Raw genomic sequence first — 21,915 nt, forward strand, 5'->3', positions numbered from 1 at the left:
TACCATCAGGTATCAGTATCTTATTATTAATTGAAAATAAAGTGTATTCTACTTTTAAGAGGTATCTCATGACAGGTTAGAGGTTGAGGTTAAATAACACTAGTGGATTGTCTATTAAATTGTGAATGCACTTTACTTGAATAAAAATGTGATTATAAACCAGATTTTACATATTCTAATGGTTAGACGTTTGAAAAATAAACTCAAAGCCTGATTCTTTGCTGCTGAGCCAATACCTCCCTGGCACCTACACATAGAAACGCTTGACGCAGAAATGCACATACTAAGTCGCTTTTATTAATACAGAACTGCATGCTACAGAGACTGTACAGCATAAACATTTATTCATTACAAAAACCATTGAAAAGAACAGGAGAAAACAAACAAAGGAAAATATAAGAGCATAAAGTAGAACAGCAACATCACAGCCGTTGAGGAAACATTCAAACTATTTATCATAAGCATTTTTAATAAACCAGCGATGAGGAAACGGACAGCTTACAGTGGCGCGTGTCAACTACGATGGCACCGTGGGGATGGACCTCTTGGACAGTTCTTTTTTTTTTCATCTTTTTTAAATTTTTTAACAGCCTCTTGCATCAACATCAACATGCCTATGAGTTTCTAGCTACCTACATGTAGTAGTGGACTTAAAAGTGGCAGTTTGAGTTTTTTTGCATTTCATAAGGTTTTTTTATGAACTTCCTAATGTACATAATTTGGCCCTTGGTGGGTTTTTTTTATTATACAGTATGGTGTTTTGTCTTTTTATTAAGTTAAAATTTTTAATATTTGACAATCTGCTACCAAACACATTTGTTATAGCAACATTTATACTACATACATAGCAACCTATGTAACGTCACAGAAAAGGATGGAGAGGGGGCGAAATGAACAGAAGACAACGGAAGAACAAGCTGGCTCTGCGGCGAGAGGAAATTATCACAAAGTTTGGCACGGAAAAAAATCTGTACACGCATCTACAGTCAGGGTGGGGTGGTGGGGGCTGGGTGAGGGGGGGACAGGGGGGGATGGGTGACTGCTGGATTGAAAAGAAGAGGAGGAGGTGAGGACGAAGGGGGTTTGGACTTTAGTGTTTCCGACCAGAGGCTGGCTGCCGCCCCCTGGGGGTCCCGGCTCTTCCGCGGGGGGCTGGTCTTGGGGCCCGTCTGGGTTGAAACTGAGCCGTTGTGCATACTGAGTGTTCATGAGGTTTTTATACACAGCACAGAGGGTGGTTTCCAGCCGTTCTCGGGGCCTCTTGGCCTTTCTGAAGCCTCCTCATAAAAACTAAATCATTCATATAGAAGTCGCTTAGCTTAAGAAAAATATTTGTACAATGTATTAGGAAACGAAAAAAAAAAAAAGAAGCCGTAAAAGGGACACGTACAAGATACAACAAGCAAATCTCTAAAGCAATAAATACTACTGATCCTAGCGTTGTGACACTTTTCGATTTTAAAACCTCAATCTCCCCGACCCACCCACACCTCCCTAACCCCAACTCTAACTCCGCCCTTTCCCTTCCCAAAAGGTCATTAACAAAAAAAACAAAAAAACAGACAACGCAATGGAACAATGCATATTAAACACAGTAAGCCCCGCCCACCCCGTCAAATATTTCTGTACATTTAAACAAGAACAAGTTACATCATCACAATAAAGTTGTCGTTTCTCCGGGAGGGGAAGCTGCTCGCCGGGCCGCCCCCAGGACGTCTCCAATGATTGGTTCGCAAGCTCGTATTTAATACAAATAAAAAAGGAGAACCAACTCTTTCCAGAAAAGGGCTCGCTGAATAACCTAGCCTACCGTGGTGTGGATCCGTCTGCTAAACTACTCTGGGTGAAAGGGGAAACTGGGCTATCCTCCGCACACGGAAAAAAACTACAAAACAAAACGGAAATCATACACATTTTGGCAGATTCACAAAGCTATGCTTCAGCTCATTGTTATTATTATTTCTTTATAATTATATATATTTTTTTCGATAATGAGGGGTCAAATATTGACCAATGAACTTTTATCATAACACAAAACCCTAAAATTTCAAAGCCACCGTGGCACAGAAAGGTTAAAAAAGGAGGCGATGGGGGAGGGGCGGGGTTTAGAAAAGAGGATGGGGGGGGCGGTCCTATAGGCTGGGGGGCTTGGTGACCAGCGACAGCGGCTGGCCGGCGTTGGCCAGGAGCATGTGGGGGTGGCACAGCGAGGCAGACGGGCGCGCCAGCGACGAAGACGAAGAGGAGGAGGAGGCCGCCGCAGCCGCCGCCGCCGCCGTGGAGGAGGAGGAGGAGGAGGTGGTGGTGGAGGAGGAGCCCGGCGGCTGTGAGGACGAGACGTCGCCGCGCTCCGGGGCTCTGTGGTGGGGCGAGGTGGAGGAGGAGGAGGAGGAGGAGGAGGAGGAGGCGCTGCCGCCGCCGCCGCCGCCGCCGCCGTGGGAGCCGCGGGAGCCCGGCGCCTTGTCCAGGTGGAGCAAAGATGGGTGCGGGGGCCCGGCGAGGAGATGGTGGTGGAGGTGGTGGTGGAGGTGCGGGTGGTGGTGGTGGTGGTGGTGCGGGTGGTGGGCCAGGTGGGGGTGGAGCGGCGGGTGGGCCGGTTTCATAGTCAGTGAGAGCGGTTGCATTTGTTCAGTCTGCTGAGGTCTGGGCTCCTTCGAGGAGGGGGAGGGAGGGGGGGAGGGGGGGGGGGAGTCCATCAGACTTCCGTCTGAGGAGGGAGGACTGGCACAGCTACCCTCTCCTTGGATGTAGCGGATGCACTTTTTTTTTCTCCTGGAGGGCAAAGGGAAGAGGGGGAAGAAGAGAAAGAGAGAAGGGTTTTAGACATCCTCTCAGGCGACACACACACAGTCACACACACACACACACACCACAGTGGCGCCGGTGCCAGCGGCGACCCCAATGCACCCACACGTGGTCCGTGTGACCGGCCGATCGGCTGCCTTCGTTTTGTGGCGGTGTCCTTTTTACGGGTCGACCTGAACCAGGTGCATTGTGGGAAGCCACGGAAGGCACTGCGCACTGAAGGAAGGCTCTAGAATCGCGTTCTAGAACCTTCCTTGTGGAACCAGACGGCAGGACCGACAGCAAGAGAGGAGATGACGGGTGAGGACACGGAACAGGAAAGGAAGACACAGGATGAGGAAGACGAGGGTGACGGAGGGGATGAGAACGCTCTGTTGTAGTGTTTCTTTCTTTCTCTCCCTCCCTCACTCTCCCACCGGTCGGTTGTGAGATTTACGTTCGAAATCGAAAGAATCTCGACCGAGCGCAGCAACACGGAGGTTAGTAAGTCTCTCTGTCTGCGTCTCTCTCTGTCTGTATCTGAGCCCTCCTGGGGGGGGAATGGGGAGGTTGAATTGGAGGCTAAAAGGTCAACAAGATCCACACTACCCTGCATCTGCCCCTAAGACATGAGTGTGTGCGCGCTGGGGCGGGTCACGACCCCATGTTTGCATTTCTGCTCTGGGGTCGCGACCCCTCTGCCTAGCCGGGGCGCCCCGGGCCAGGCTCATGGAGCGGAGCGCCTCCCCCAGCGCCTCTCCCCAGCGCCCTGCTCTGGGGGCTGGGGGGGAGGGAGGGAGGGCTGCATGCATCTCGCTACCGTCTTCCAGATTCAGGTCATATCTGGGGTAGGAGGAGGAGATAGTGGGGGGGGGTGTATCTCTTCCACTCGCCCACCCTATCCTATACCCTGACCCTGGATCTGACCCCACTGTCTCAACACCCGGCTCCAGCACTCGGATGCCCTGAAGGGCCCGCCGTGATTAAGGGCCTTCCTTCTTTGGAGCCGCGCAGCCAAACTACTGCTGTTTTATTTGTGTTGTTTCGATGCTCTGTGAATTGGAATATCTTTGTTTGTTTTTGTTCTGTCGGAGTTACGGTTAGGGCCTGTTTCTTAAGTCATACCCCGGCCTGCTCTTCCGGTAAAGGAAGTCAAAAACACAAAGACCGAGAGGAGAATAAATGGAGGGAGCCGATTGGGGCAAATAGAGAAAAATCAGTTGGAATAAAATATGGACCAATAGGAGAGCATGCTTAAAGGGGTGGAGGGTGGAAACCATGCATTCATCATCATGATCACAAGAACAACAACGGAACAACACTGGAGAGCAGTCAGGAGGAAGACAGAACAGGGAGAAGTCAGGTGAAGTGGGCTCGGCTTTGAAGTGTGCCGTAACCCTTCCCTGCACTGCTCCCGTTATTGATCGGGACCGGCTATCAATTTGAGACGACTAGCCGTACGTCTTGTTCCGCGGCGCGTTACAAGCCATGACTGTCCGTCAAACTGCTACAAATGAGCTAATATCCATTTTTTAACAGCCATATTGATTCATGGTATGTGCCTGTGCTCGCTATTGATTGGCCGCCCTCTGGGGGAATTAGGCCTGCCCGTAGTGGAGCGGTGCGGCGCGGGGAGAGATCTCTTAACCTCTCCGCTGAATTATCAGCCCTCCGCTCCCGAGCCATGCTCTCATGATCGGCTCTGATTGCTTCAGGAATACATCAATCCTAATGCACTGCCGTCCACCACCACCACCACCAGCAGCAGCAGCAGCATGCTGCGAGGCTGGGAGCCCTGACAGCTGCACTCATCTGTGTACGCAGGATCCTTCCCTTAACTACGTGGTGGAAATAACCATCTGAAAATAGTAGCTTATTTCTGCATCGTCTGCTTTGGCCTTATTTGGTCTGTTCTGAACTAACGCGGTCCGATCAACAAACTCAACTCAACTAGAGTAGTGGTGGATCTCAAAGGAGACATTGGAGCGTATTTAACGAACACCACAGAAACCGCTAGTGATGGGTATGAGGCAGCGGGAGACCAGACGATGTGTGGCTGATGGGGGATGGCGGTGACGTACGGAGGGACTCGGGACACAGAGAAGGGTATTACTTAGCAGAAACAAATACCTACCATGAAAATATTTCCAATTCAAAGACTGCTTGTGTCAGAACAGAGAGACAACAGGTAGGGACTAAGTAAGGGTTATCAGAGAGGAGTTTGGAGGAAGAGGAGGTGGAGAAGGAGGAGGAAGAGGGCATAGAGAAGAGTGTCACTGAGAAGCCCGGAAGAGAAATCTGGGCCAGACAAAGTTATATACGGGTGCCCACTCAGGACACACATGACAGGCAATACAGCAGTCACAAGGACCACGTGGGCAGGAAGTGGACTTGTGGAAGGTTTTTGGTTAAAAAAATACAAATCAATAGTAACCCCCTGATGTTCTTGAGATGTTTTACCCATACACTAAACCAAACACTAAACTCCTGGCTGAGAGACGGCACCGTGGCTGGCTACCATACAAACCGTGTCGGGGGACCTCTCCGGCTTCAGCCGACCAGGAGGCGGAGACAATGCCGCGCGGTGCCGCCTCTGCAGTCTGACCCTAGTGTTTGGTTACTCTTCAACAAATCCATTTCCTACCGCTGTGCTTTGAACCGTGCTCTAAAGAGGGAAAATTGGTTTTTCAAGTGATTTGGAGCAGGAAACTCCTCAGTAAGACAAAGGTTGGAGGGGGGGGGGCAGAGAAATGTTTCAACTTGTTAACACATTGAAGGAAGAAGAATCTGTGATCAGAAGGAGCTGATTGTTATGGGGGTCGAAGTGCTCTTCCCCCCATGGCTAGGACAGGGGTAATACCTGCACGGTTTGCACCATAAACTCAGCTGGTCAAGCCCGAACAATGCACGACACTTCTTTGGGGTATTTGCATCTGTTAGCCGAGGAGGTAGACACAAACGTACACAGAGACAAAAAAAATGGACACGTCATTACACAGACAAAAAACAACGGGCCAGGGTGTAGGCTCGCGCTGGCTAACCCTGGGATGTCCTCCACACTGACCGCCACCCTCCAGAGGTCCTCCCAGCCTGAGCCAGCCAGTTTCCAGTCCCCCTCCCCACCTTTAAAAGAGCTTTAGAATTTGAGCTGTAACAAATACTCCTGAAACAAAGTGTTTAGGATCTGTAGACCTGCAGCTAGACAGCACTTATACAGTTTATGTTTAGGGAATAAACTGAATGCCCTTCTCTCGCCAAACAGACATATGAAGAGGAGGATGGGTGAAGGGGGTGTGGCTAGATTGGCGAGGCGGGGCTGGTGGAACCTGAAGGTGAGTGGACACCTGCTGGGTCTGGACAGGCTCAGAGGGCTTGTGGGTGGGGAGGGGGGGCGGTGACAGAGTGAGGAGGAGGAGGAGGAGGAGGTCCCAGTGGCGTGATTAGCCAGCCTTCACCTGGCCCTGGCCTGTGCAGACACCATACACACCTGCACGGGCCACACCAGTTATTCTGTTGGTCGAGCCCAAAGCGCGCTCTGCACTTCTTGGGTGCGCTCAGGTCTGATGCGGCGACAGGGAAGAGAGAGAAGGAAGCCAAAACCAGAGAGGCAGAACATAACCACAATGTCAAACGACCAGAAGTGAAAAGAAGAGGAAAGTAAGACAACGGTGCTCCGTCAAGCCTGGCTAATGATAACTGTGCTAGCAAACCACCCAGTTAAAAGATGCGAGCCATTCTTAAGTGTGCTTTTAAAAGCAGTCCTAATAGGCGACTGTTAATGGGTTGCAGAAACTTCAATGAAAGGGTGTTCTCGTGGGATCAATTTGAAATCGCATGTCCCTTTGTATTTATCATTGTTATACTTTAGAAGGACAAGAGGAAAGGTGTTAGCTTAAAGCAGCAGTAGCTCTTGTTAAGACAGTTAAGGAAGCGCGTTAGCAATAGCATAGGGAAGCTCAGTGTTCTAGGAAAAGGTAGCTCTCTGACCTAGCATCGCACAAGTACAGACCCTATTCATCCCTGCCAGAACATGTTTAAAACTACTTTGTTTAACTCTGCTCCCAGCAATTGACAGTTTGGAGCCGTGTCAAAGTTCAAGAGTAACCAAAGCCTAAAGTGGCAAAACAACTGGTTACCGCAGGTGACAAACGCTTGTGATTGGCTCATATTTGTGCCAAGTGAGCTCACTTGGCACCAATTTGTGCCTAAGATTGAGTAGTGTTAAGCACTGTTTCGCCATGAAGGGGGCGCTGTCCTTGAGGTTTGGTGATAACGATTGGTTACTCCTAAACCTCAAGTTGGATAGGACTTAGGACCTCTACTTAGACCACACCTCCACTCAAACAGCTGTTTGAGTGGCGGTGTGGTCTTAGTGGAGGCTGTCAGCAGAACGGGGAGGGGGGGTAGTAGGCCAATCTGATGCTGGCTCTAGCACAGGTACCGCCGCTGGTAGATTAAGGAGGTTTACCGTTACACTACACAGGTTGTACTGCCATGTGAGCACCGAGCTTTAAGAGTTCAGGTCCTCACAAGTCATGTTCGCATAAGAGGACATGTTTTGAGCCCAATGACTCCATCATAGCAACACAGATATGTCATATCATCTTTAGCTTTATGACCGATAAACGCTAGCATACACATTTTAAGAGAAGCAAAGCAGCAAACAGTCAAAATAGAACATTTTAAGGATAGAAATCGCTCTAAAAGTTTTTTGCACAAAGAAAAATAAATAAAATATGCATAACAATTTTTAAAAGACGAGAGAATAAATCAAAGAAACCAGTTAGTAATTTAAAACTCAAAATGACATTAGCACCTGTAATCGGAGGGAGTGAAAGGCAAGGGTTTGGAAAATATTCTCTGTGTTCTGAAACAAAAAAAGAACAGATAGAAAGGCCTTCAAGAAGGATCCGTCACCAACACGAGCGCAAAAATACAACAACAAATCAGCAATGAACACTTTGTTCTAAGCTCCACTTAGTTTCCTGGTAGACCACTATTTTAGGGTATATGAGAGTAATATTACGCAATTTATTACAACTTGGCACTTTAACATGTGCTGTATTATTTCTTGTTTTTATCTTTTTTACTGGCTGCTGTTTCTGTGCACCTTGATAAATATTTGTCTTAAGATTTTAAACAAATGTGTTTATTGCGCTGCAATATCTGCATCCACTGTTTGCCCTTTCAAAACACACATTCATGGATCTGGCTTTAATTTAATCACCATGTCAATGTGACTTTAAGGGCAAGACTATACTCGGTTAGGGAAAACTATTGATCTGAGACTTAGTGTAGATAAGGGCCTGATAATATCACATAAGTATACTAAATCTGGGTGGTTAGGGGAGTTGAACACCAGCCCAGTGCTGGTGTTCTAGTGATATGGGCTGCTGTTAATCAATACACATAATTAATGTTTTCCAGAACTATATGGCCACAGCCTAACCCTCGCTTTCTTCAACAGCAAGTCTTTCCCCTGGATGGGGGAATGAAGTACTCATCTGTAATGAACAGCTAGCTAATGATCGCCTGGCTTCCAGGAAACTGCGGAAACTTAAATCGAAGCATTTGTGTTTAATTATCCTCGTCATTTCATAACATGATTACAGGAGTAACATTGAGAAACAAAAATGAGCAAACCTCCTTAATTTAAAACGTGGAAGATTTTTGTAATTTTTCAATGTGGACACACAAGAGCATGCACGGGAGCAAGCAAGAGGGGGGGGGGGCAGCATCACCAACACACAGCAGAAGAGACATGCATGCACACATGCAAAGGTGGTGTCTTTCTGCAGGGTGCAGGCATGATATGGTGGAGCCACGCTGGAAACACAGGGCTGTAGATGTAACATTCTCCAGACACACATCCCTGAGACCTGATGCTGGGGGTAAGAGGGGAGTGGGGGGGCTGACGAGGGGTGCTTGTGGGATGAAGGGGGGAAAGGAGGGGGTCATGCATATTCAGTTATAAGCTGGGCAGGGAGGAGTCATAGGGATGGACGGGGGGTGGGGTCGACAAGCAATGCTATCATTGTAAATGCATCATGTGGGAGGCGTAACTGGCTACAAACCAAACATAACAAGCCAGGCAGAATGACATGGGATGAGAGAGGGGCCCTGAAGGGCCGTTAGCCTGATGTAAATGTGGAGGGCTGCACATGATGGGCGAGGCTAAGATGGGAGATAATTGAGTTCACTTACCGTTGCCCTCAGCCTGCTGCTTTTCCCTTTTCCTCTTCTTCTTTTTCCCCTGTTGGTTACCCGCCAAAAAAATAGAAAGAAAAGGCAAATAGACACGGACAGGAACCTTAGTTATTATATTGCACCGAATAGGGCTTATCTTTCTGTTTACTTATTCGTCCGCCCTGCGCCTCACAGCACAACACTGTGGGCCACAAGCATCACCCTGGCCTCCTTTCACTCCCTCTCCCTTTGTCTTTACGTTCCTCTGTGTTGCGGAACATGAAGGAGCTCTGAGACAAACTGGGACGAACACGCTCGTGATTGTGATGTGAATCTGTGTTTACTTCCAGAACTGATCCTCTGCACTGGCTGAATGGAAGACTTCACCCCCCCACGACACAAAACATCTAGCCGTGAACCCTCAGTCTGATGTGGATGTAGGTAATTCATACCTTTCAACCAAGTTAAATCGTTTTCTAAATATGTATTTAAATATGTATTTATTGATTGTGTAAATGTCCCTGTTGGAAGATTAGCACCACTCCATGTATTTCTTTCCCTCCTCAATGGCTCTGTTGTGCGCAAGAGTATGTGATTGTACACAGATGCTTGCTAGCCACCTCTTCGTATCAAAACATCATGGCCTAGAGCCAGGTAGGTCCAGTGGTTTAATATCTGTCCTCAACATTTTAGGAGGGAGAGACAGGAGGGAGGAGGAGCGGAGGTGAGAAGGGTGGGGGAGGAGGAGAGAGGAGAAAACAGAGAGGCGTCTTCGACTTATAAACTTAAAAACTTACATAGTTGTCTCGCGCTGACCAGCCTGGGTACAACTGCATGTGCAGCTGCCGTTCCTTCCTCGCCAGCTCATAGTACTTCGCCTGCTCCTCCCGCGATAGGGCGTGCCACTAAGAGAGGGGAGAGAGATCCAAATGAAGCCTCAAACATTTCCTTATTATTGCAAACCCACTGTCTCCACGCTAAACTATGTATTGTAAATTAATTTGTTGCCAAAGCAAATCTAATATACTTCATCATCTTTTAATTTAGCGGGTGCCGACTGGGTGTGGGGTTTGAACCCAGCACCTTCTGGCTGGGGAGTCAAAGCCCCTAGCCTGACCCTGCCTTCTCACGGTCGCAGTGTGCCTGATGCTGAGCTCAAGGCTGGGAGGATAGTCCCGCCGGACACACACCCACAGCCTTGAGCCTCACATCGGGCAGACGCACTGCCCCGCGGCGACGGGCGCGGTGGTGGTGGTTGCGTGTCTCACCCTCCGGCCCAGGATCTGGTTGATGGCAGCGCTCTCCTTCAGCGTGCACTCTGCCACCACCTTGGCCCTCATCTCCTTCATGTAGAGCATGAAGGCGTTCAGAGGCTTCTTGATGTGAGGCTGCTTCTTCTTCTCCTCCTCCTTCTTGGCGTCTGAGTGTTTCCTGCAGGTGGCGAAGGGATGGAGCGAGCTTAGGAACCGAGCGCTGGGAGGTGTGTGTGTGCAGGTGTAGTTTACCACAGGAGGGCGCATCGAGCAAGGGAGAGGAGTAGAGGGCGAGAAGGAGTGGTAGGCATGAACATGAGTAATGAGCAAACTGAGCATGCTTATAGTGTAATCACATGATCTGATATGAAACCTTGTCATGATGGCCAAGTTCAATAATTTAATTTCAATTGCACTTGTTTTACATTTTAAAATGATTTTCATCAATGTGAAAGAATAAGATATCCTTACATTAGAAGTACTTTACGACATTACTTTAAATGGACATCCCTAAGAGAAGGAGTTGAGGGAGGAGGTGGAGGAGGAGAGGGATAAGAGGGAGGAGGAGGAGGAGAGAGAGGAGGAGGAGAGAGAGAGGAGGAGGAGAGGGGAGGAGATGGAGGAGGAGAAGGTGTGGCTGACTTACGAGCTGTTAAGGGAGCTGATGTCGCTGTGGGAGGACTCCTGCTTGACGTTGGGCGTGACGATGGCGGGGTGGGGGATGCCCGTGGTGTGCAAACTGTGGTGGGGGGGCACCATGTGGGGGGGGAACCTGGAGGACAGAAGACTGTGTAAATCGTCAGAGTGGACGGGGTGAAATGGGACAGATGGCACACACATACACACAACACAATACGGTACTACTTCTGTGCTAATGCTCCTTAATAATTCATTGCATTTATAAAGAGCTTTACATAGTGCGTGTATAGGGGGATATTACTTGTAGCACACACACAAATATATATATATACATATATATACACACAATTATCATCTGTATCACACGTCCCAAGGCCTATAGTACACACATACACACACACACACACACACACACACACACACATTGACAGTAGTCATGCGCATGATCCAAACAAATACAAAAATGCATGGTTAATTCTTGACCATTAAATTCTGTTCTGGTTAGATGAGACTGTAGCACAGTATAGCGTGCGCCTGGAAACCCCCTCTGAATGTCTCAATGTTTAAGGTTCAAGCCCTGAGACAGCAGTGGGGTCCAAGTGTGTACCAAGGGTCAAAACGACTGCGGCCACCTGGGCGTTTTTCAGAACCATGTGAACACATATACGGGACAGGAGAATACGGTTGGGGGTGAAGGGGGGGGCCGAGGAAGGAAGGAAGACAAAAAAAGAATGGGGGGAATAATCTCTTTTTCTACCAGCTCATTATGGTCTCTGAGAGGGTGCATGGCTCCGAGCCAGTATATAATGATGAGGGTACACTGGCCAGCACCAACCAGCGTCTGCTGGTGAGGCAGTCTCCTGGGAGAAGAAGCCCTGCTCTCTCTCCCCCTCTCTCTCTCATCACTACCACTGGTGTTTGTGCCTTGTCACCCGTTGACGGGACGCACAGAAACCCTGGCTGCAGATCGCCCATCATTAAGCCCCTTATAGTTCCCCTTCTCTCTCCTTCGCTCTCTTCCCCTCTCTCGCTCTCCTCCCCGCTCTCTCTCTGTGCACTTGTTAAAATCTCCTCTGTTCCCAGATCTTTATTTTCTTCTGCTTATTATTATCTCTGCTGCCTGTCCCTTCGTAACTCCACCCCCACCCCTGCTCCCCCCACCCAACATCCTGCCCCAGATCATGGTTTAAACATGACCGCCATCCCTTTGAAGAGCAGGGGCATCATTCCCATCATCATCATCATTATACTCTTCCTCATCACCCAGCGCAGCCTTGGACCAATTTAACCAAACAGGGAGGAGACCCTGACCCCCACCTGCCAAGACCCCCCAGGCCAGCACATTTCAATCCTGAAAGGTAGGGGAGGCTGTGAGTGTGGGGGGAGGGAGGGGGGTAGCGGAGAAGTGGCTAGCCCCAGTGTTAGCCTGTGCCATTTAATTGCCATGGCGATGCGCTAGCCCCCGTGCCTGTTTAATGTATAATGACCCGCCCGGCCGTAACCGCTGGAGGAGGGGGGAGAGGGGGGAGAGGGGAGAGGGGGGAGAATATCAAAGGGCAGACTTAAGCATGAAGGGGTTGGGTAGGGGGGCTCACATCCCTCTACCTGTCGCCCACACGGGACACCCGGATATGTGGAATAATGGATTTCCAGTGACTCTAAGCCCATTATCAAACTAATGTCTTTCATTTGCTGAGGTTCCTGGTCTTGGCCCCCCCCCACCCTGGCTCCTCCTGGCCCTTGAAGAGATGTATATTTAACAGCACCCGGTGTAAGGTGTCCACTGCTGTGTTCTGACACACCAGAGAAGCCGGCCTCCTTTGAATCCTAATGCAGCGGCGGCAGGGTGGGGAGCTGGCTCTCCCGGACGCACTCCCAGGCCCACACGGCTTCCCCCAGCGGTCATGTCTGCCTTATAACAGGCCGCCCGCTGAAACCAATTACACCACTGACAGCGGTTATCAATTCATCCGCTGGACTCTGGGCAGCGTGTCGCCGACCCTTCCCCATAGATGGTTTTCTATTGTCTTTTTTTTTAACCAATGTGATACATTAATGGAGGAAGAGAGGACCTGCCCTGGTCTCTTCTAGTCATGCTAGCTCACTTAGCGTCCTCATCACAATGTAAGCTACGCTGCCAGGCCTCTTCTCTACCATGCTCGTCAACAGCTAGACGAGTAGCTTCCACTAGTTACCCGGCACCTGCTGTCCTGTCACACTGAAGTATATATTGGATAGAAACATGGCTCTTGAAACTTGGTTAGATCCAATGTTCCATACCCCAGCATGCAGTTGTGATGGACAAAGTAAGGCCGACAGCTTCAATACCAAGATATGGTTCAAGAATAGGATAACAAGGAGGAAGGACAACTGTGGGAAAAACAGCCTTTTTGTTATTTTGACTACTGTATTGCCACATACAGCTTATGGCCATATGCGCCTAAAACAAACAGCATGCTCAGTGCTGGGAAACAAACTCGGTTAACTATCGTTTCTGCACAACACAGACTATATGTCTCTCTCAGGGGGAGGGGGGGGGGGGCATTAGACCTCTAAATACCAAACAATGAACCAATGACACACAAACAAACAAAACACACAAGCCCACCGGGGGAGCCGGGGTCCGGATCAGCTCCTCGACGGACCGAACCAAAGAAGCAGCCAAGTGGCAGGGCCTGCTATCCGGCATCAAAGTGTTGCCGGGTTTGTTTATGTTCTGACGGGGCTGTCGTGCAGCATGGCTAAACGCCCTTCAGGGGCCTCATTAGGACATGATAAATATAATTAATATTTGAGCACGCGAGCTGAGGCCCTGCACTGGAGAATTGGCCTTTTGAACAGCGAGGCAGGCATTGAGCCCGCCCCTTTAGGGACGGGTGTTTGTGTGTGTTTGTGTGTGTGTGTGTGTGTGTATGTGTGTGTGTGTGTGTGTGTGCGTGCGTGCATGTGTGCGTGTGTGTCTCTTTCTCTCCCAAGGCTCCACTCACCTTGACATGGATGCGTTGACAGTGAGTGCGGTTGGATAGGGGTGTCTGAACCCCCCTGTTGTGATGGGATAAACAGGTTGACCTTGCCTGCGAAGAGGAGAAGAAAGGAGAGGAGGTGAAGGAACAGGTTTGACAGAGGAGGTAAAAGCTCCCCCCACGCGGCCCTCTTTATTCTCATTTGATCAGGACTAAAAATCTAGGGGATTGCAGAGAGCACATCAAAGGCAGGGAAAACTCAACAATTTGAATGCCACAAATCTTGATAGGAATGGCTAATTAAATTTCATAACCCTTCGCTCTGCGTCGACAGAGGGGGGAGTCCCTCCCCCCCGAGCCGGCGCGAGGTGTTTTGTTGTAATAATTAAAGACGAAGCGGCGCGCTCTTTAATGGAGCCATCACGCTAATTGAGGTCTACACATCCAAAGACAAACAATAATGAATGGAAATTTATACCAAAATAAAGTGCAGCAAATCAAAGGCAGCCGCCACCACGCTCGGGGCCTCTTCCAGTATTTAGACCGCGTCGAGAAAACATTAAATTAACAGACCTTAATTTGTAGCCTTTTGTCATATTAACGAGTGTTGACACGCGTTACCAGGGGAGAGCCCCCATGTGGAATTGTGGGTAAAATGCGGGCAATCCGGGTTCATTAATGTAATGGGAGTGTACAGAGACGGAGCGCTAGCTTGGGGATGCTAGCTGGGGTCGTAGACTGGGACGCTAGTAACACTTTTTGGGACACTGATTGTCCTCATTGTGCATATATATATTTTACAGTATTTGTTTGAAGATGCTGCATTGTTATTTATATACATTTTCTCTTTCATTCCTAATACCATATGCTTTGAGGCCGTAATTTAATGTGTATGACAACATGAGCTCCATCACCCTTACTCCTGTCAAGTTCCTCATCAAAGAATTATTTAAATCAACACAAATTCTACTTGTGAAATCACAAATTAACATTTAGCAGGCACCTTCAACCAAAAGGACAATAAAATCCATACAAATTCATATGCCAGCAACCAGTTGAAAAAATAGGTCAAAGTAAACATGTAGACAAAAGAAAAGATAAAGAATGCTAATATGAATGCATTATGGACAATAGTTACACAATAAATGTGGGGCAGTAGCCTTATCTGTGACTGTGAGTGTGTGTGTGTGAATATTAAAGCAGCAGTATGACTTACTGTGGTACTAGCCACCCTAGCGGATGGGGGATCTGCCCCACGGCGCCCGGGGACAGAGGGTAGTATGGGGATATATCTGAAGGATGTGGAGGCCTTGGGATTCCTGCAACAGAGGGAAATACAATTAACGTTAACAGGGGGTGTGGCCTTATGACCTGAGGAGGCGTGGTCAGGGGTGGAACAGAACAACATGGACAGCAGAGACTGACATGTCAGCGGATGTTGACGTGAAAAAATATATCCATATTTTGAGTCACGCTCCATGTACCAAAGCAACACAAACACTACACACGCCAGGTGACGGGGGATGAGAAGGGAAGAGGTGACAGGAAGTGGGTGGTTGGCACTTCCTGATCAAAGGCGTGAGAGCGGCAGCAGTAACGAGACGGGGAGCAACAGCCCCCCCGTCACCAGCGGTCCAATCAAATGAGGGGATTAAGCAGAGCAAGTAATGGAGGCGTTTGAAGAGAGGGGAACACGGAGAGCTAATGAGAGCTTTGTGTGATCACAGAGCGCTGGTACCTGCTGAAGGCTGCCTCTTTATGAACACATGACTCTGGATTCACCCTGACACTGCGCCTGGCTTTGTGCTAGCTTTTTAAACAAACGCACCGTGAATGTTACATCTAATGATTTTAACCAAACACTATGTAAGCGTATCTATTCCGATATGAAAGACACATAGTGAAGGAGATCGCATTGTAGTGTCTGTTCAATACCATTCAAAGCGAAGTTTCTTACTGAAATAATGTTACATTAAGAGCAAGACACACTCCAAGACAGTGCCTCCCTTTTACTAAAGTAAACCTGTATGTTCACAGTCTCAACCCTTGCTGCTGTGTGATTATACAACAGGCGCATGGGAGAGAAGTTTTGAGGGTAGGCACGGCCAAAAGCTGGTGGGTTCAGGCTAGGCCAGAGACACATTACACATTGGTCCATTCCCCTGAACACAAGGCCCTGGGATGGTCAGGGATCCAAACCCCTTTTAAAAATAACCCACAGATGCCAGCCTGTGTTCTTAGGGCCAGGTAGGGGCCTTTCTTATTGGCTTAGTTTGTATTTTTACTGTTGTCTGCTTTCTTGTGTTTTTTGTTGGTGTCTTCTCCTGCGGTATGATGCCAATGTGGTCAAAACAAACAGAGTGGAGCACTTCAGTTCAGTCTAGTGACATCATGGTCAATGGTGGCCTTGATACCCAAGGGAAGATTGTGTAGGAACTATGTCCGGAGAAAAAAATGTTCCCAAAAATTTTCTCAACTCAGTTGGGCTCCGCACTATTGCTGAATACTGTTGTTGTTCCAGGGCAAAGCATGTCGCTTTGGTATGAAGTCATTTTGAACTGGATGGATGCCAGAACAATATGAAGACTGAGTCACCATGTTAGTCTGAATGATGTGCGTCATGTTAAAAGATTGCAGCTCACCGGAGCCACCCAGCGTATGAGTCCTTATAGCGCACGTTAATTAATTAAACACTAAGCTCAATTAAGCAGCTCCATTAAGCACTACATTAAACAGCAGCTGGCTCGTTATTTGCCCTTTTGTGAGGGCCATCATAATGAGGGGCCGTTATTACCCCAAAAAAACACTAACTTGTGGGAGAGTGGACCATTATCCAGAACACTGAAAGGCATTTACCCAACAATAGGCATGTACAATGGAGGCCAAGGAGGGAGAGCAAATGTTTGTTTTTAAAATGGCTTCCATGTGTATGTCAAATAGCAGTTGGTGCGGTTGTGTTGGGGCTGGATCCCTCTCTCTGGGAACGTTAGAGAGGGTACAGACCATCAAAGTCAGTCACATTGACTTTAGTTTTAGTCAGTGCAGTTAATCATGCAACTGTTTACACAGATGAAGTTAGTAATCAATCAATTGAGTGATATTTAGTTATGTCAACAAGGCCCTTAAGGTGACATGTCCATGTTTGAGGTGGAGGAGAGCGGGGGAGGTGAGGGTGTGAATGCATGAAGGGTTGAGTTGTGTGAGTGCGTGTGTGTGTGTGTGTGTGTGTAAGTGTGAGAGAGAGTGAGAGATTGAGTGAGTGAGTGAGTGAGTGAGTGAGTGAGTGAGTGAGTGAGTGAGTGAAAGAGTGTGAGTTTGAGTGTGTGAGTGTGTGACTCGTACCTGTTTTGGGGTCCACGTCCCCCTGTAGGTGAGGCGGGGGGTTCCCAGGCGTGAAGTGCTCATTGCTGTAGGTTATCAGAGGCGTGAGCGGGTGCACATGGTGAGGGTGCTGTACCACTGGAACCTTATTAGACTGAGAGAGAGACATAGGGAGAGAGGGGGAGAGAGAGAGGGGAATTCGGGGAGTTAATAGGAGACTGCTGGGTGCCACCGCAACTTAACCTCAACACTCACAAGGAAAATAATAAAAGGGAATGCAATGCAAGCGATCAAATTCCCAGTCCTGAAGGGGATCCAAACCGCACATGCCACAGGGAAAACGGTGCGGTTTGTAATTAAAAACACTTGTGTGGTGTCACACAAGAGTGGTGCAACACAAGAAGCTGAGAAGAAGAGGAGAAGGAGGAGGAGGAGGAGGAGGAGGAGGAAGAGGAGGAGGAGGGGGAGGGGAGGGCGGGGTCAGTACTAGTTCCCTGGTGGTGGAGCAGGGGTGGAGTTGGGTGACGAGGCACTTTAACCGTGGTTTGCGGTCTATTCGATCTTGCGGTGTTCGCCACTAAATCAAGACGAGGCGCAAAATTCCTCCGCCATTAACAACTCCACCGGGCTCTTCTCTAGAACCACCCCACACTCATCTCTGCATCCAAAGACCCCCACCCCAGACCCCTCCTCCTCCTCCCCTCTACCCCAGCCATCCATCACTGCCTCCCCCAGGGTCCACCGGTCCTCGAGTGTGTGTAGTGCAGAGTGTGTGTGTGCTGTATTGTAATGAGGCAGGATTGAAAGGCGGGGACGGGTGGGGGGGGGTTGTAGTAGTTTTAGTGTTGTAATCTGGTCTTTGTGCTCCTAAGTGGATGGAACCCTTTTTTCAATTAGCCAGAGATTACAGCTGAGCTTCAGGGCCCTAACCAGCAGACCGTCTCACACACACACACACACACATGGAACAAGATAACCACATTAAAGCAGTGGTGTAGATTAGCGTGCCTCTTTCTTGCTCGGCAGCTCTCGCCATCCTTATCATAACAAAACCAAGAGGCCCACTGTAGCTGGGACTGCTGTATGTGTGTGTGTGTGTGTGTGTTGTGTGTGTGTGTGTGTGTTTACGTGATTCTCTTAGTGTGTATGTGTGCGTGTGTGTGTGTATACGTGATTATCTAAGTGTGCATGTGTGTGTGTGTGTGTGTGTGTGTGTGTGTTTCTGTGTTTGTGTGTGTGTGTGTGTTTGTGTGCGTGTGTGTGTGTGTCATCATCCCGCTCCCTCATAGACCCCAAGACCCCTCATTAGTAGCCTGGCTGCTCGGAGAAGACCTTAATAGAACGATGGCACCAATCCAACAAACACCAGCTACATTAATGGACCAGAGAGAGAGCGAGCAGGGGGGGGGGCATACATGCATAACACAGCCCGGTTAGGCTCGTGCTCATTGGCTCAACAAATGCAAAGCTGCGTTTCCTGAGGGGAGATAAAAAGCGAGTGTAACGCTGGGAGAGAATTGCCCAAAGCAGCCTGTCGAGGCTTTAGCTAATATCGTGGCTAAATGAGCGAGCGTGGGCGACTAGCACACAAACCCTGGGCTTAATAAGCAGCTAACACTAAATAGCGTGTTAGTAAAGGGGCACCGGCCTCTTCTATGTGGGCTGGTACAGGCTAGCCCCAGCCCGCTAGAGTGCTGTGCTTCACTGGGGTGGGAGGGTGTGTGTGTGTGTGGGTGTGGGTGTGTGTGTGTGAGAGAGAGCGAGAGAGGAAGGGGTATTCCCTGGTGGCGTGGTCCCAATGAAAGATTAATGAACCCAGCAGAACCCCAGGGAAACAGGGAGACCCCCAGAGACTCTGGGCTGAGGAGCGGGCGTGTGTGTGTGCGTGTGCGTGTGTGTGTGTGTGTGTGTGTGTGTGTGTAAAAAGAAGGACAAGACAAATACACATTCCACACCTGCTCTGATCTAGCAACTAAAATATCAGGATGGATAAAAAGAAAGGTAAAAACGGAGATAAACAATAATATGGAGGAGAGGGGCAGCTGAGGAGCTGTTGAATACTCATGATGTCTCCAACTGTCTCTCTCTTCATCTCTTGTCCCCCCAGCCCCCCATCCCAGTGGTAATGATGTGAAAGAATGCTGTGGCTCTAGGGCAGCTGAAAGGCTTCGGCTGAGCTCATTTAAATGAGCTCCATTGAGGAGAGAGAACCATCCAGTGCACGCGCACACTCTCCCGCACGCCCACACAAACACACACATACACACACGTGCACGCCCCCACCAACACACCTTTGTCTTTTGTTTGCATCTTTTTTTCCTGGATTAATAAATAAACCAGTAAATTTAACCCCTTACTTGAGTCAAGTCCTGTAGTGTTGTAGCTGAGGAAGCTACAAGGTCACCCCGAAAAGAGCTACAAATACACACTTTTTCTGGCATGTTCTACCAGGGAAGAGCTCACTCCACTCGGATGCAGTCGACACAAACACCCACACACATATGCACACACACACTTACACACAAACAACCTAAGACCGCAGGTTCGATTCCCCGCTGTTCTAAACCAACCCAATCCGTTTTCTAGCCAGAAATATCTGCCCTGACCCGGCTCAGTGACACAGAGTGCCAGAGCTGAACACAAGCCAATACAAACTGTGGCATGGGCTCATTGGCTTGGTCTCTGTGTCATAACCTATTAGTAACACCTCGACAAAAGCCCAGGCGTAAAGGAGAAGGCAGTTTGTGGTGCCGGTCACAGTTTAATCACTCCTTGTCAGGAAGCAACAACAGACTGGCTGATCCATGACCTCTGACCCCCGGAGGTTTCTATTTAGCTGCCATTCAGAACCCCCAACCTCCCCCCCCCACCCAACATCCCCTTCCAAAACCCAAACATCCCCCGCATGGCTAAAAGCAACCGAAAGCTTTTTCACACCGCACAGGCTACATTAGCTGATATTGTAACTAAACACAATTCATGGATAATGAAACGTTCCAATGGGAGCCAGGGATTGTTTGACTGGTTTGTGTGCACTTTTCCATCGTGTGATGGAATGAGTCTGACAAACGTCCTTTGACCTGCGTCCAGTCTAACCTCCAAGCGAAAGGAAGGAGGGGGGGGGGGGGGGAATGAGAGCGAGGGAAGGAGTGAGAGATGGACAGAAAGAAGGAGGTAAGATGTGAGGGAGGGAGAGAGGGATGGAGTAGGGGTGGCAGGGAGGGAGGGAGGGAGGGACAGCCACTGGACAGGAAGAAGCTGTTGTCATTGTTTCTCTGCCTGGTGGCGCCTCGCTGAGCCAATCTGAGCCCTAAACGTGGAGGCGGCGACCTTGGCCGCCCAGGGGGCTGTGGGAGAGGGCGGGGCTGAGGTCCCTCTCCTCTGCTCCGTCATGATATGATGAGTTGTCACCACAGCTAGCGGGGCACTAATGAGCTGTGGTGGAGGGAGAGAGAGAGGGGGAGAGTGATGGATCGGGACCCTCGCACGCCCGCAAATGCCAAAGCAAGCGGAAAATGCTGCCAGAGAACCCAGCGCATCCGCTTCCCCGCTAGATGTTAGCAGCGCCTGTCCAAAGCCCTAGGTGTGTGTGTGTGTGTTTGCTGACATAGACACAGTCAGTGTGCGTGACAGTGTGTGTGTGTGTGTGTGTCTGTGAACACAAAGCCTATTTGATAAGCTCCACTGAAGAAAACAACTAAAAAAACTATAAACACATACAAACTGAGCAGCCATCGTTGTGTCATCAGTGATATGAAGGATGGTTCTGAGGTGAGATCTGTGTACACACCAGAACCCTAAGTTCCCCAAGGACTGCGTTTCCCCTACAAGAAACCCCTTTAGACATGTCCTATAACCCAACACCAACAAACCCCTCAATAACTTCTGTTACGCTGTAAGTGACTAGATCTACACTTGCACGTTATTTGACTGGGAATAAAACCGGTTTTCCCATTTCCATGGAAACACTGGAAACAAGTGAGGAGACGGTGGTCCAAATACTGAGGAGAGGAAAAGTTTACTGCTACACAGACAGACAGAGAGACGGACAGACAGCCAGAGACAGTCAGACAGACAGTCAGCCAGACAGACAGGCAGGCAGACAGACAGAGAGAGAGGGAGAATTAGCGAGAGAGAGACCCCTATTAGGGGGTGGAGGGGACCCCGGGGAGGGCAGTGTATTTAAAAGTTAATCTATTCACTTTGCTGCGGTGACATGCGGACCGCTTGATCAGAGAGGGCAGAACAAAAACCCCGCGCCGCGGCCCGGTCCCGGGTCCTTACAAGCACTCGGCACGCCATTTAACTCCGCTGCTCATCTTTGATAGTCGGCACTTCAAATGGAATTGCAGAAATGACACAATACCACGTCTCCCCGGTAAATACGCCCGTGCGCAAATTGATTAAATACGGAGTGGTATTTGGTGGAAATTGTTGTATATTGTGTACCGCAAATCGACTCTTTCGTGAAAAGTGTGTGTGTGTGTGTGTGTGTGTGTGTGTGTGTGTGTGTGTGTGTGTGTGTGTGGGGGGGGGGGCTCGTTGAAGGTTTTTTATTTCCTTTTAATATAAGCAGCCTCTTGAGCTGCCATACCTGTATTAAAGCGGTATTAAAGAGGCTTCTAGAAGAGACCGAGCTACTGTTGAGAGCGAGGCTGAATTCTGCCTTTTGAAATGCAATCAGGGCTTCAGAATTTCAGTTGAAAGCGAGGCAATTACGATTTTGAATTGGATCGCAACGCGTACAAAGAAATATGTTAATCGGCTAA

The 21,915-nt window shown here is 49.1% G+C and overlaps 1 protein-coding gene across 10 annotated transcripts in view; it reads right to left on the reverse strand.

Moving 5' to 3' along the window:
- Window positions 1–293: 293 nt before the first annotated feature.
- The window catches only part of tcf7l2 (transcription factor 7 like 2), a 95,373-nt gene continuing 73,751 nt past the window's right edge, over window positions 294–21,915 (reverse strand). For 2 of the 10 annotated variants that reach the window (XM_079756975.1, XM_079756972.1), the window contains 10 exons: window positions 17,168–17,300; window positions 15,042–15,144; window positions 13,850–13,936; window positions 10,870–10,995; window positions 10,239–10,401; window positions 9,768–9,875; window positions 8,989–9,037; window positions 7,601–7,651; window positions 5,645–5,717; window positions 294–2,772 (listed from right to left, as the gene is read on the reverse strand). In XM_079756975.1, the coding sequence (XP_079613101.1) occupies window positions 2,133–2,772; window positions 5,645–5,717; window positions 7,601–7,651; window positions 8,989–9,037; window positions 9,768–9,875; window positions 10,239–10,401; window positions 10,870–10,995; window positions 13,850–13,936; window positions 15,042–15,144; window positions 17,168–17,300 (1,533 nt within the window). In that variant the 3' untranslated portion in view covers window positions 294–2,132. Of the gene's footprint in view, window positions 2,773–5,644; window positions 6,345–7,600; window positions 7,652–8,988; window positions 9,038–9,767; window positions 9,876–10,238; window positions 10,444–10,869; window positions 11,011–13,849; window positions 13,937–15,041; window positions 15,145–17,167; window positions 17,301–21,915 lie in introns of those variants that run through there. The other 8 variants (XM_079756974.1, XM_079756970.1, XM_079756973.1 and 5 more) reach the window with 6 other exon arrangements.

This window comes from Pollachius pollachius (assembly GCF_949987615.1).
Source record: "Pollachius pollachius genome assembly, chromosome: 19".
Classification (NCBI taxonomy): domain Eukaryota; kingdom Metazoa; phylum Chordata; class Actinopteri; order Gadiformes; family Gadidae; genus Pollachius; species Pollachius pollachius.